Source organism: Eublepharis macularius, chromosome 1, assembly GCF_028583425.1.
Source record: "Eublepharis macularius isolate TG4126 chromosome 1, MPM_Emac_v1.0, whole genome shotgun sequence".
Lineage (NCBI taxonomy): Eukaryota > Metazoa > Chordata > Lepidosauria > Squamata > Eublepharidae > Eublepharis > Eublepharis macularius.
The window spans coordinates 167,116,462-167,131,368 of record NC_072790.1 but is presented as its reverse complement, the minus strand read 5'-3'; the positions used below and the strand labels follow the sequence as shown (position 1 = coordinate 167,131,368).

General features: G+C 43.1%; 1 protein-coding gene across 2 annotated transcripts in view; it reads right to left on the bottom strand.

The window, feature by feature from the left end:
* POLH (DNA polymerase eta) overlaps window positions 1-14,907 on the bottom strand; it is a 33,837-nt gene that overhangs the window by 15,398 nt on the left and 3,532 nt on the right. The window contains exons 1-4 of one of the 2 annotated variants that reach the window (XM_054995702.1): window positions 12,966-13,185; window positions 10,780-10,914; window positions 3,253-3,470; window positions 793-962 (exon numbers count right to left, since the gene is read on the bottom strand). In XM_054995702.1, the coding sequence (XP_054851677.1) occupies window positions 793-962; window positions 3,253-3,470; window positions 10,780-10,914; window positions 12,966-13,102 (660 nt within the window). In that variant the 5' untranslated portion in view covers window positions 13,103-13,185. Of the gene's footprint in view, window positions 1-792; window positions 963-3,252; window positions 3,471-10,779; window positions 10,915-12,965; window positions 13,186-14,907 lie in introns of those variants that run through there. The other variant, XM_054995703.1, reaches the window with a different exon arrangement.

Below are 14,907 nucleotides of genomic sequence, written 5' to 3'. Positions count from 1 at the left end.
CCAGTGTATCTAAATAACAGCATGTTGGCAGTGTATACGGGAAATAAATATTGAGTTCTCTTACTCCAACAGCCCTGGGAGGTAGATCGATGACAGATAATTAATATAGAGAACTGGCTACCCTGTCTGGTGGAGTCTCTGGAAAGAGGAGAGAGAGAATCCTGTGTGTCGAAAGGTCAGGGCTTTCTGCCTGATATTTAGAGACTAAACTAGCGGTGAATTCTGACTGCCCTGAACAGTCTGTGAAGCCCAAAACCTGTAAAGGGAGGTTTATGGTGGGTGGCAATGTGACAGGTGATCACAAATGCTTTCCATTTCTAAGATCCAAAATCAGAATGAGTTAATTCCAGCCGGCTGGCTCTTCATTGACTGCCATTTACAACTCACTTGCCTTTCACACAAGTATACAACCAGGTGGAGATTATTGAAAAATTTAGCTGGCTAGCTTCACATGTGTCCATACAGATGAAAAAAAGAATGGATCTAGATACACATTCCTGTTAATAAAGAGGGGATTAAAATACTGAAGTCTTCTCATTGTCCTATTATCTATCCCACTTCCTGGAGAAGGAAACCAGTTATTCACAAAGACAACCTTCTACCAAAGTCAGACTGCTGAATACATTCAAGCTGTAATTGTTAAGTTTTTACCCTGTTGTCATCCTCTCACTTACATTTATGTCACAGTAATAATCCATTTATCTCAGATGTTATCCAATATTGACCAATATAGTTAAATTCACTTGGTTGTGCCAAGCTCCAAATAAAACTCGTTACTCATTTTGCTCATACCTTGTTATGAGAAATTCCAACTGAACATCTAAATCCTGTGATAGATTCCACAGCTGCCCTCATTTCTTCCATAATTATTGCTCCAACAGTTAGCTGCAGCTCTGGACTGCTAGGATCTCCAAAAGGCAACAACTCAAGCCACTGGCACAAGCCATGCTGCCGCAGTTCTTCTAAAGAAATACAAAGCACATCAAATTAAGCATCTTCAATCCTCCTCACCTGACAGAACAGTTGTCCTGACTAAATGACAAGACTGAAGTACAGAAGAGGGAGAGAGGGAGAGAGAATGCTGTAGAAAACCTGAAGGAAAAGGATGTCAGAAAGCAACCAATGAAACCAATCTTGTTCAATCTTGCCTGTGTGGTTTCTGGTTTTGGGATAAATCTCCTTTAAAGCAAGCCTTCAAGACTGAATTAATCCAGCATTTTTGGGACTACAGTACCCACCTAATGAAGTGAGGAAACAAATAGACAGGGCCAGACTAGTACCCAGAAACAGCCTGCTCCAGGACAAACCTAAAGGAACTAACAACAGAACACCACTGGTTGTCACCTACAGTTCCCAGCTCAAACCATCCAACGTATCATCAGTGACCTACAACCCATCCTGGAAAATAATGCCTCTCTCTCACAAGCCCTGGATGGAAGACCTCTCCTTGCCTACAGACAGCTCCCCAACCTTAAACAACTTCTCACCTACAACCATGAATCAGCTAGCAGAGTCACCAGCACAGGTACCAGACCCTGCAACAGACCCAGATGCCAGCTCTGCCCTTATATCTACCCAGGGAATACAATTACAGGACCCAATGGCGTCAACTACACTATCGCTGGCTCTTACAGCTGCTCATCCTCCAACGTGATATATGCCCTCATGTGTCAACAATGTCCATCTGCTCTGTACACTGGACAAACAAGCCAACCTCTGCGCAAAAGAATAAATGGACACAAATCTGACATTAAAAATGGCAACATCCAGAAACCACTGGGAGAACACTTCAATCTACCAGGACATTCCATCAAGGACTTAAAGGCCACTGTAGTTCAACAGAACCTTTCAAAAACAGAATCCAACGGGAAGCTGCTGAATTGGAATTCGTATGTAAATTTGACTCAGTCAGGCTTGGATTGAATAAGGACTATGAATGGTTATCTCATTATCAGAAGTAACTAATTTCATTATCAGAAGCAAACTGATCCCATTATCAGAAGCTACTGATTGCATCTACTCCCCCCTCTCCTCTCCACCTATATATCTGACCAGTTTCTTCTTACCCTCCATGCATCTGACAAAGAGAACTGTGATTCTCGAAAGCTTATTCTACAGTAAAGTTGGTTAGTCTTAAAGGAGCTACTGGACTCCTTTCTATTTTGCTACTACAGACTAACACGGCTAACTCCTCTGGATCTTAATCCAGTGTGTGACCAGTATCCCAGCATACATCTTATACAAGAACAAAGTCCCATAAGGTTCATCATAGAACGAAGCTCCAATATTAACAACAAGAGTTGTTAATATGGCTGAAGACCTACCAACTGACTCTTTTGTAAAGCACTCACCTTCACTTACATTCAGGATGGCTTAAACAAAATGCCAAACACTTTTAAAGTGAGGCAATGAGTGTTACATAGAATAATTTTGCACAAGTTTAAGCAATCAGGTCTCTCAAAATATCTGTTTTGATAATTCACACAGCCATTATTCTAATTATCTATTCCTCCACAATGCTGGCTTTCCAGTAGCAAACCCTGCTCTTCTCTTATCTGAAGGCCAGGAGGCAGTGTTATGTTTCTCCTTAGCAACCCTTAGAGGCCCAATTCAACTGAATTTTACTGACCTTTCTAAAGAACTTTCTAAAGAACTTCTAAAGACCAAACATGGCAAGGTTACTTCTGTGTCCACCTAGGATGCATGTTAAGACTGTTTTTCAAAGAACTGGCAGCAAATGCTGCACTGCCATACGTATCACCTCCCAGGGCCACACTAGTCACAATCACATTGTTAGATTTCTGGCCTTTTGTATCTTTCACCTGACATTGGAGACAGAAATCAATTTGATCTTTCTGGATGATTTAATAACAACAACAACAACATCTGATTTATATACCGCCCTTCAGGACAACTTAATGCCCACTCAGAGTGGTTTACAAAGTATGCCATTATTATCCCCACAACAAACACTTTGTGAGGTGGGTGGGGCTGAGAGAGCTCCAGAGAACTGTGACTAGCCCAAGGTCACCCAGCTGGCTTCAAGTGGAGGAGTGGGGAATCAAACACGGCTCTCCAGATTAGAGTCCCACGCTCTTAACCACTACACCAAACTGGATTTACATACATTCACCAAGCTTTTCTATAAGAAGACAAACTTCAACTATCCCTAACATAAGACATCATCCAAGGAGGAAAAAAAGAAAAATAAAATGGGACCAATGAGGCAGCAAGACTGACAGTGTGCAATACCTTTGCTGTCTGTGTTCTCCTTTGCTGCAGAGTTTTCTGGCAATCCCTGGATATAGGTGGTTGCCAACTGTTCTGCTACAATAGGCTGTCCTTGCATCCTCTGAAGCCTTTCCTGCACAGCACTAGTTAAGTCCATGTAGGCCTCATCGATGCTGGCACGCTCAATCACTGCAAAGCGTGACATCACTTCCATCACCTCAGCACTTGCTTCTCGGTACCTTTTTTACAGAATAAACAAAAGAATACTCTGATATTCTCGTTACCTATCATTATCATTCATCATCATAATAAAATATATCTAATTCTCAACACGGCCCCATCTGTGGACATTTATATCCAGAAACTGGGGCCATGAACAGACAAGACCCCAGGTTTGCAGAAAAATCTGCTATCTAAACACACACACACGGGAATTTAACTTCCCCATGATAAAAGGAGTGCCTGTAGTTTTAAGAAACAAATGCATTCTATGACCATTGCTAGGGAATCACAACTGTATTGCCAGGCTAGCAACTTTGGTTTCTGTCAACATAGGGCTAAAATGACAAAACTGAGGCTATCATACTTTGGTCACATTATGAGAAGACAAGATTCTCTGGAAAAGTCAATAATGCTAGGAAAAGTAGAAGGCAGTAGGAAAAGAGGAAGACCTAAAACGAGATCACTTGACTCAATAAAAGAAGCTACGTCCTCCAGTTTGCAAGATCTGAGCAAGTCCGTTAATGATAGGACGTTTTGGAGGTCTTTCATTCACAGGGTCACCATAGGTTGGAGGCGACCTGAAGGCACATAACACACAATATAGAGCAAGGGGAAGGGGCAGGTCCCTTTCAGCCTTTGAGGGAAAACTCAGTGGAGCCAGGCCTGGCAGCAACCACCAGGCAACTTGCTACTACACAACTTGCATGACCCACACAGGCCCAGCTGCTTGCTATTGCTCAACAGCAGCCACCTCAGGAAAGCCAGTGCTGTGTTCTGCAATGGTTAGAGTTTCAGAATAGAATTTGGGAGGCTCCAGCTTGAATCACACTCTTCCATGGAATCTCACTGGGTGATCTTGAACCAGTTACACATTTTCAGCCTAACCCATCTCACAGGGTTCTTGTGAGGAAAAATGGAGGAGAGGAGAATGATGTAAGCTGCTTTGGATCCCCACTGTAAAGAAAGGTATAAGTGAAATAATAAATATAGCTGAAGATGGGGGTCAGATAAAGTAGGTTGGTTGGTAGGAGGGAGGGAGGGAAAGAAGCAGGGAAAGGTGAGGATATGATTGTTGCCAGGAGGAGGAAAAAAAGGAAATAGTGTGGGAAAGAGGATACAAGGGAGAATGAGGTGCCCTCCCCACAAGTCCTTGTGAGTTCTCTACTGCACAACTGTGCCATGTTTTTCTTGAGTAGATACTGACAGTGGGTAAGGAAAGGAGGGAAACCCGAAGACAGGGTAACAGATAAAGGTTGGTTGGCTGGTGTGTGGTAAGGAGAAAAAGAATCAGGAAAAGGGGAGAAACTATGGGAGCTTTCAGCAAAGAGGAAATAGTGGGGAGATCAGGAAATGAGATGCTGCCTGCAAGTCCTTGTGGGTCCTCGACTTGTTTCCTTCTAATTGGGGCGGCTTGTTTTGATTGCTAGCTAGCTAAGAAGCAGGAATTATTTTTATTTATCACATCCCAACTTTCTTCCATCATGGAAATTGATCAAGGGAATTTCTGTAATAGTACCCTGCTGCCAATTGTAAGTTCCCTACTACCACTTACCCACATATATTTCAAGACACCAAACATGGTGATTACAAAAGAAAAATAGGTTTATATCACCTCTCTTTAGGCTCATACATATACAGACCAGTTACATAAGAGGATCTTATATACCCTCAGCACTGACTGTTTACAGAATTGCTAATTGTTTACAGAATAAAAGATCAAAAAAGTTTAATATAAACACTTCAATGCTTAAGTCATACTTTTGTCATGGGTTCGAAATTCTTCTGGGAAGTGATTCGTTTTCGTTTTCTCGGCCATGTCGGATGCTCCTCTCCGCAGGTCCGGGAGGAAGCGCCCGAGCAGCCTGACCGGGCAGCTGATCTGCGAAGATTAGCCCCCAGGACTCCCAGTGAGGGAGGCAGGGTCCGGGACACGGCAGGAAGAGCCCCCTGAAATCGATGTGGGGGGTAAATTGCCCATTTGTCCCTATGGAGGCCGACAGACGTGCGCGGCACCTTGAGTGCTGCCGGGCCATGGAAAACGGCAAAGAGCAGAACTAGGCGGAAGCCTGTAAGTAAGCGAATCCCTTCTGTTATTACAAGCGCACGCGAAGGAGTGGTGGGATCTGAAGCTAAGAAGGCTCGTTCTTCCCCCTCGCTGAGTTTCAGAATTTGGTTGGCGGTCCCCCCCCCCCTAAAATGGCAGCGAAAAAGCAGAGTCCCGCTTTGGGCAAGTCAATTTCGGCTGCCCTGCAGGGGAAAGGAGAGTCGCTCGAGGACTTGGTGAAGAGGTCGGTTATCGAAGCCATAAAGCCCTTTGTTGACAAGCTGAATGAAACAGATCAAAGGGTGGGCTTAATTGAGAGCGAAGTGAAAACCATTAAGGAAGCAGCGGGGGGGGCAGAGAAGTCTGCCCGGGAAAATGCGTCACTCGTGAGGGCAACGAATAGAGTTAAAGCTGGTGGAGAACCAGCTGATCGGGCTACAAGTGGAATGAACACAGACAATTTTGCGCCTCCAGAACGTGACAGAGGAGGAAAATGAGGATTTATGGGGTCTGGCCTCGGAACTATTGGCGACACCCGCGAAGGCAACTAAAGAAGAGGTAAAAAGCGCCATTTTGGAAGTCCGTCGGGCTTCTTCAAAATATGCAACGAAGCGTCAGCTGCCTTGCGAGATCATCATCAATTTTTCATCTAAAAGGATCCGAGACACTATCCTAATACAACTCATACAATGCGGATCTGGACTTTCGGGGTAATAAAGTCAAGATTCTGAAGGACGTCCCATTTTTAGTTCGGAAAAGATTTAAGTATAAAAAGCTCGCAGCTCTTCTGAGAGAACGTGACAAATGGCTATTTCCGGAAGGTATTTGGCTCAGTTACAAAGATCAAGCTTACAAGATAACATCAGAAGATCAACTAAGGGATTTTGAGGACAAAAATCAAGAATTTCAGCAAGACACCAAGCAAGAAGAAAAGGCGAAGTCTGAAGGGGGGGGGAGAACGAGCACTGCAGCTGCAGTTGCTCAGAGAGAATTGCGTCCGAGGCCCAGGGTGGGGAGGAAGACTTAATTTGAATTGTAATTTGTATTTTGCAAGGTCAACCACTCCATCAATATCATACAAAGTTTTAATTCTTTAATAATGGCAGTATGAAGGGAAAGCATTATGTGTAGTGTAGTGTTGTTATATGTTGCTGTTTTTTTCTTTCCTTCCCCTGCCCCATTTCTTTCCCTCTGTATTGTTAGTCAATGTAGCTAATAAAAAAAATAAAAAATCTTAAAAAAAAAAAAGAAATTCTTCTGGGAAGTAACACATTCAAGGTTAAAATCTTAGTTGCAAAGTGAAAACAAGAGAAAATGTTCATAGTTAAAAGGAACTTTCTCGTCTCACCGCAAGATTGAGCTGATCTGTAGTTCAATCTCTACAGTAAAGGAGAAAGAATCTGCCTACCAAGGCAAAGTTGCCTCTTTTGTGTGTGTTTGTGTCCTTTTTTTAATGTGCTCACACACAGATTCTAGAAGAGGGCTCCTAAAAATCCTTTAACAGAAATCACAGTAGCAAACAAGGGGTATTAATGATAACTGTGCTTATAGACTGCTCTTCTAGACAGATTAGTACCCCACTCAGAGTGGTGAACAAAGTCAGTGTTGTTATTATCTCCACAATACAGCCCGGGGTGGTTTCTCATCCAGGTACTGGCCAAGCTCAGAGCTGCTTAGCTTCAGCAACATAACTCCTTACTAAGGACCCCTGAAAAATAACATTTAAATTGAACCCAGACAAGACTGAAATGATGCTTGTTGGGAAGTCAGAGATCTTGAAAAACATTGTACTCACCACTTTCTTTTCTTTCTTTCTTTCTTTCTTTTTTTTTATAATTTTTTTTATTTTCTAATTACTAACATCAAAACTACAAACAGAAAAAGGAAAAAGGAAACAAGGGGAGAGGGAAAAAACAACATAAGAACACAGACTACAACTACAAGTATTGAATTCCCTTCATAATACAATTATTTAAAGTTAAACTTTCTAATATGCTATTAGATTGGTAGATCTTATAAGATACAAACTACAGTCAGGATCAGGTCTTCTCCCCCGCGTTTCGGTCTCAGTTCTCTTTGAACAGCTACAATAGCTGCACTCACTCCCTCCTCCCCACTCCCCCCTTCAGATTCTGGATCTTCTTCTTGCTCAAACTCTTGATGATTAAGCACAAAATCCTTCAGCTGTACTTCCGATATTATCTTGTAGGCTTGGTCTTTATATCTAAACCAGATGCCTTCTGGAAATAACCATTTGTATTTTATATCACGCTTTCTCAGAAGAGCTGCAAACCTTTTGTATTTGAATCTTCTTTTCCGAGCTAAAAATGGAACGTCCTTCAATATCTTAACCTTGTTGCCAAGAAAGTCCAAGTCCACGTTGGTCGAATTGTATAAAATGGTGTCCCGAGTGTTCTTAGATGAAAAATCAATAATAATCTCGCGAGGCAGCTGACGCTTCATTGCATATTTTGAAGATGTCCGACGGACTTCCAGAATATCGCTTTTTAACTCTTCTTTAGTTGCCTTTGCGAATGACGCCAAAAGTTCCGACACCAAATCCTTTAAATTTTCACTTTCCTCCTCCTTCACATTCTGTAAATGCTATACCGTCTGAGCACGATCCACTTGTAGTCCTATCAACTGATTCTCCAAAAGCTTTACTTCTTTGTTTGTAGCTCTCATGAGTGTTGCATTTTCACGAGCAGATTCCTCTGCCTCGAGCGCTACATCTTTAATGGTTTTCACTTCATTTTCAACTGAGCCAACCCTTTGTCCGATTTCATTTAGCTTATCAACAAAGGGCTTCATAGCTTCAACGACCGACCGTTTAACCACCTCTTCAAGAGTCTCTCCCTTCCCCTGCAATGCAGCCGAAACCGATTTGGCCACAGCAGGGCTCTGCTTTTTCATCACCATCTTAGGGGGGGGGAGTCCGCCAACTAAGTTCCAAAACTCAATGAAGGGGAAGATATCTGAGCCTCCTTAAGCTTCAACTCCCACCAATCCTTCGCATACACTTAGAGTAACAGAAGGGATCCGCTTACTTACAGGTTTTCACCTTAGATCTGCTTGTTGCCATTCTCCATGGCCCGGCAGCACACGATGTGCTGCGCAAGTCTGTCAGCCTCCATAGGAGCAGACGGGCTATTTACCCCCTGGATCGACTTCATGGGGCTCTTCCCGCAGCGCTCCGGACCCTGACCCCCTACCTGGGAGCCCTGGGGGTTAACCCTCGCAGGTCAACCACCCGGTCAGGCTGCTCGGCCACTTCCTCCCAGACCTGCGGAGAGGAGCATCCGACATGGCCGGGAAAACGAAAACGAATCTGTACTCCCCACTTTCGATGGAGTTTGTTTGACCCTTGCAGACTCGGTTAAGAGCCTAGGGGTTATACTGGATCCAGCGCTACTACTAGAAAAACAAGTTAAGGCAATTGCAAAAAACGCTTACTACAATCTCACTCTAGCCTGGAAAATGGCTTATCTCGACACAGCCGACCTGGCCACCTGGATCCATGCTATGGTAACATCAAAACTTGACTATTGTAATCCATTATACATTGGTCTCCCATCTAAATTAACTAGGAGGCTCCAATTGGTGCAAAATGCTGCAGCTCGACTGTTAGCAGGAGCGAGCAGGAGCTTGAACATCACTCCCATCCTACATTCACTCCATTGGCTATCTATAAGTTACCGTTCTCAGTTCAAGGTAATGGTTATTGCATATAAAGCCCTTCACGGCCTTGGTCCAGCATACCTACGGGACCGCTTCTCTCCCTATGTCCCTCCACTGCAGCTCTGCACATCTGAACAGGGTCTCTTGCAGGTGCCAGCCTGTACATGGGCGAAATCAATAGCAGCCTGTACACGGGCTTTCTCTGTGGTGGCCCCTACCCTATGGAATGGCCTGCCTGAGGAGATCAGGAGAGCCCCCACCCTCCTGGCTTTCCACAAACAATGCAAAACGGAATTATTCAAAAAGGCCTTTTTTCTCAGCTAAGAGGGTGGTATTGTAGGAAAGGGATCCCAGATGTCTCGCTAATGAGTTAGAAACCATAGATTTCACCATTATGTCACCTTATATATTATCTGTTGCTTTAAATATGTACTCCTATATACTACCTGTGCTTCATGTTGTTTAATGGAAGTTCTAGAATCGATTATGTTGTTTCAACAATTCTTCAACCCCATATTGGATCCTTGCTAATACTATGTCTTTGTAAACTTGTATTCATTTACCCTATAACACTGCTTATGGAAATATTCTTGACACTGTATTCATTTACCCTATGGCACTGTTTATGGAAATGTTCTTGACACTGTATGGAAATAATTGTCCTTGCCACTGATTGTACTAATCTCACACTATGTAATCCGCCTTGAGTCTCAGTGAGAAAAGCGGAATAAATAAATAAATAAATAAATAAATAAATAAATAAATAAATAAATAAAATATTGCCCACTGTAGATATACTCAGAAACCGAACATAGTGAACAATGTGGTGAACAATTGAACTTGGTCTAGTTTGCAAAAAGCTGTAAAGAGCCATACATTTGAATCCCAGAGAGGTGAATGCTGGGTAAGAGGAGGGCCATAAATCAGTGGTAGGACACAAGTATTGCATACAGCAGTTCCAAATTTCCATCTCTGGTATCACTAGATAAACGTTCAGAGTAGACAGAGCTTGAGTACGCTGACCAATAGTTTGACAATATTTTGCAGCTTCATATTTTCATATTAAATAATCTGCATCCAAATTAAGAAATTAATTTCCCAAACCTTTCCAGAAAGCATACCTAAGCCTCAAAGTTATTTTCTACTTATTTTACTTCATTTACGCCCCATCTTTCTCCGCAGTGGAGACCCAAAATGACTTACATCTTTCTTCTCTCTTTCATTTTTTATTCACAACAAACTCTGTGAGGTAGGTTAGGCTGACAGTTGTGACTGGCTGAAGGTCACCCAACAAGTTTCCATGGCAGAATAGAGAATTGCACCTGGGTTGCCCAGATCCTAGTCCATCACTCTACCCACTACACCACACTGGCTCCACAATAGTGGAGTACAACAAAAAGTACAAGTTAACAAGTACAAAGATGAGCAACTATATAGACTTGTATTCCCTGTTGTTCATAATTTATTCATTGATGTTATTTATAGTCTGCCTTTCTCTCTAGGACATACAGAGTAAGTCATGATCAACAATAAGGTAAAGACAAGAACCATGTATCATTATTAAACAAGAGGAGCTGCAAGACAGCATCAATCCCAGGGCTTACTTAGTGAGATCTGCTTTTCCATGAGCCTCTGGCACTCGAGCTAACAGAAGATCTGGGCACAGCTTCTTGGCATCAGCAGCCCACATGTTCCTGGTAACTCCAAAAGCACGAGCTTCATAGCTCACAGCAATTATCCTGAGTCAAAGGTGAAGATATTAGCCAGTGATCAATGGAAGAAAGCACACTACATAGCTTTTCAGTACATTTCCTGTTTAGTATCAGGTAACAGAATTTTAACACATTTAGTATCTGTTCAAATAAACAACCTTTGGTAGCTGCTTCTCAGTAAGCAAACAAACCATCATACATTAATCGAGATTAGTGAGGACTTTTTTCTTACCAGAGTACATGTTCATCTACCATAGAAAGGAGATTCACTCATGACTAAAAATTTGGATGACATCAGAAACTAGGAAAAAGACTATGAATTATCTTTGGGGAACAGTTTAATGAACTGTTTGAATTGTACTGAGGCACAAGAAACTGACAGCTGTATGATTTCTTATGAAAAGTGGATTCCATTATGCTGTGTTTTATTTTTGCCATTTTAAGAAATGCCAGCAATATATTTTATACAGAAGACTGGCACAAAATCATTTGTGTCAAGCTGCTGCTACTGACCTGGGGGAAAACAGAGAATCCCGAGGACAATTGAAGGTGTAATGATTTCAAGAAATGGGTGCATGTGTCTTTAAATGTTTGGTGAGATAGGTGAAGAGTGGGGGGTGAAAGAGAGAGATGAGTGAGTGATATGATTGGTTGATGACAGAGTGGGCGGAGTGAAGGCGGTTTTTCAGTTACTGAGAAAAAAAAAGTTCAGTTAGGGCAAGAGAGGCGAGCTGTGTACAGCCTGAGGGTGTTCATGTATTTGTGAGGGAAAGGCAACCTGAGTGGAAGCCTGAACTGAGTGTGTCTGTGAGACTATATATTCACTCTGTTTGAAGCAGGCAAACTGTGTGTGCGCCGGAGAGAGAAAGAATTGAGAGTGAAAAGAAAACAGGCTAGCTGTGTGCTGTCTGAGGAGTTCTCTGTGAGGGAAATATAGAGCCTAGAGAAACAGGCTAACTGTGTGTGAAGCCTTACAAGAGATCTGTGTGAATGAGTTTGGATGAAGCAACTAGAAGAACTAAGAACGACTTTTATGTAACCAATACGCTTCTTAAAAAAAATAATCTTTGTTTTGTTATATCCCAGAGTTATCTCCCATTCCTATCCTCAGGGCCACATAGAACCACGAAGGAGCCTGACGCTCAAACACGTTACAAAAGGGAAAATTTAAATAAAACATTTTGGAATAATATATTCCTGGTGGCAGCAAACTACCCAGAGGGTGTAAGGGGGAGATTTAAAGCAAAATCCACCCTAAAGAAAGTGAAGATCATAACAGAAGGATTATTATTTTCATCTATATCACACCTTTCTCAGTGAGACTCTAGGAGGATTACATATTATGAAAAGCAATTCAATCAGATAGCAAATACCTTCAATGAACAATGCAGTAGGACTAGGATTACATAGCTCTTCCAAAGAATGCCCAAAAGAAGCATGACAAAGAAAATGCTACATTTTAAACAAACAAACAAATCACATTTTTTTTAAAAATCCCACCCTTTATTTGAAGAGCTGAGTTCCTTTTTTTCCTCTAAACTCTACCAGGGAGGCTTGAAAGACCCATGATCATCCAATCCTCATCTTGGCTCAGTGGGGACTTGAACTAAGTTCAAAACTGTACCACACTGGCTCTCAAAGGTTGCAGAAGCATACCATACCTCTCCCCTCACTGCTGCGACTTGTGAGCAGCAATACAGCCAATAAGAACCAATAGTTTAGCTGTTAGAGCGTTGAGCTAGGACTGAGGAGACTGGGGCCTCAAAGCTTAATGGATGCTTAATGGGTCAGTCACTCTCTCAGTCTAACCAGCTTTTCAGAGTTGTTGTGAGGATGCAGAGGAGTTAGCCGTATTAGTCTGTAGTTGCAAAATCAAAAAGAGTCCAGTAGCACCTTTAAGACTAACCAACCTTATTGTAGCATAAGCTTTCAAGAGCCACAGCTCTCTGCATCTGATGAAGAGAACTGTGGCTCTCGAAAGCTTATGTTGTGAGGATGAAAATGGGGGAGAAACACATTCTTGGAGGGTGAAATAACTACAAAATTAAATGTTTAAATGTGTTGGCTTAGGTTCATACCCGCCTCCTTTCCACGTCTTATACTGCACCACGGCACACGGCTTGCCGCGCAGACTGGGGTCCAGACGCTGCTCCACTTGCATGTAGAAACAGTCCATGTCCGCCAACGCCACCACCCGCTCCTGCTTGCCAGACATCGCGGACTACTACGAAGGAAGCCTCTCGTGCAAGACTCAAACTTCAAAGGCCGGCAGTCCAGGGACCCAGTTGGCAGCAAAGTGCTCTGGATTCCCGCCGGGGAAGAAGAGCGCGCAGCTCCCAGCATGCCTCCGAACCTCAACCGCATCACGCTTAGCAGTAATGCACACTGGGACGTGTAGTCTTAGAAGGAGGTCTGCCTCCCGAACAGAGCCCGAGAAAGAGACGTATAGGCCTCGTCAGCCAGGAGCATGGAGTCGCCTTATTCTTAGGGCCTGATGGGGCATTTTCCCTTCGTCTAAACTGACGAGATCAAAAAGCACTGGACTGGCCATTCGTTTGTACATCATGGCAATAAGCTTATACCCTGCTGACACCTTGAATCTCACAGGAAACTGAGTTGGTTCCCGGTTCCTAGTTCCTTATTTGCAAATACAAATATTGGGGAAAATTGAAATGCTCTAACTGCACCCCAAAATAAAGTTTAGAGGAGCACATATCATACATCTCCATGTTTAGGGGACTCTGTTCTCTAAGGAGGCATATGCTTGGTCCTGCTGCAAAGCCCAGTTCTTGAGTTTACTGCTTCAAAAAAGAGTGCCCCCAGGACAAATTCACAAGCAGAAAGAGGGGAAGCTGCACCCCCCCCCAAAGTCTTTGGATCACCCCAAATCACACAGCCCTGCACTCCAGAGACTGTCCCCAACAAGAAAGCATGGAATGAACACGATTCAAACACCTGCTCTGGAGCAAAGAGCTGTTATTTGGGCTCCCTCCCAGAAACTTGTATTGGGAAGAGATGTGAATAAGGAACTAAAACAGATACATGCCCTCTGCACCCCAAAATGAGGCTTACACCACCATATATTGTACACCTCCAAAGTCAGGGGAGTCTGCCCTCCAGATGGACCTATGATACATCTGGTATCAAAGCCCAGTTCCAAAGTAGGTTCCCCTCAGCAGAAATGCACGGGCAGAAAGGTGGGAGGAGGGAACTGGACCCCAAAATAATCTTTGGATTACCCCAAAACATACAGCCTTGCACTCTAGAGACTATCACCTACAAGACATGGACTAGATCTGATTCAAAGCCTGGTTCTGGTGCAAAGAGCTCCTGCTTGGGCTGCCTCCCAAAAGCTTGTACTGGGAAGAGATGTGAATAAGGAACTGAAACTGATACATACCCTATGCACTCCAAAATCCACCACATATCCTACACCCCCACAGTCATGGGGATCTGCCCTCCAGATGAACCTATGATACATCCGGTACCAAAGCCAAGTTCCTGTGCTTACTGCTCCAAAGTGGGCTCCCTGCAGAAAAAATGCGCAGGAAGGGAGGGGGGAGCTGAACCCCAAAATAATATTTGGATTACCCCCATATCACACAGCCCTGCACTCTAGATACTGTCCTCTACAAGAAAGCATGGACTGGACCTGATTCAAAGCCTGGTTCTGGAGCAAAGAGCTCCTATTTGGACTGCCTCCCAGAGCAATATTCTCTAACTCCGACATTTTCATTGCAACTTTTCGATACTGTAATGTATTTTAATGGAGCCTATGTAAGTCAATTGGGTCTCCCATTATATCCAATGGGTCTTCAAGCCTCTCCCATTGTTTTCAATGGACATTCTTGTTATTTGTTTTAGTACCTCCTGTGTCAACTAGTCATAGGATAGTGGAGAAATTGATGATTTTTGTTGTTTTGCAGTGATTTTGAAACAACGTCACTCCCACAACGAGCAAAGATTAAGTTTATGCCTTTCCAATGCAGTTTTTTTTGCATGTGGAAAACAGTAATTTTC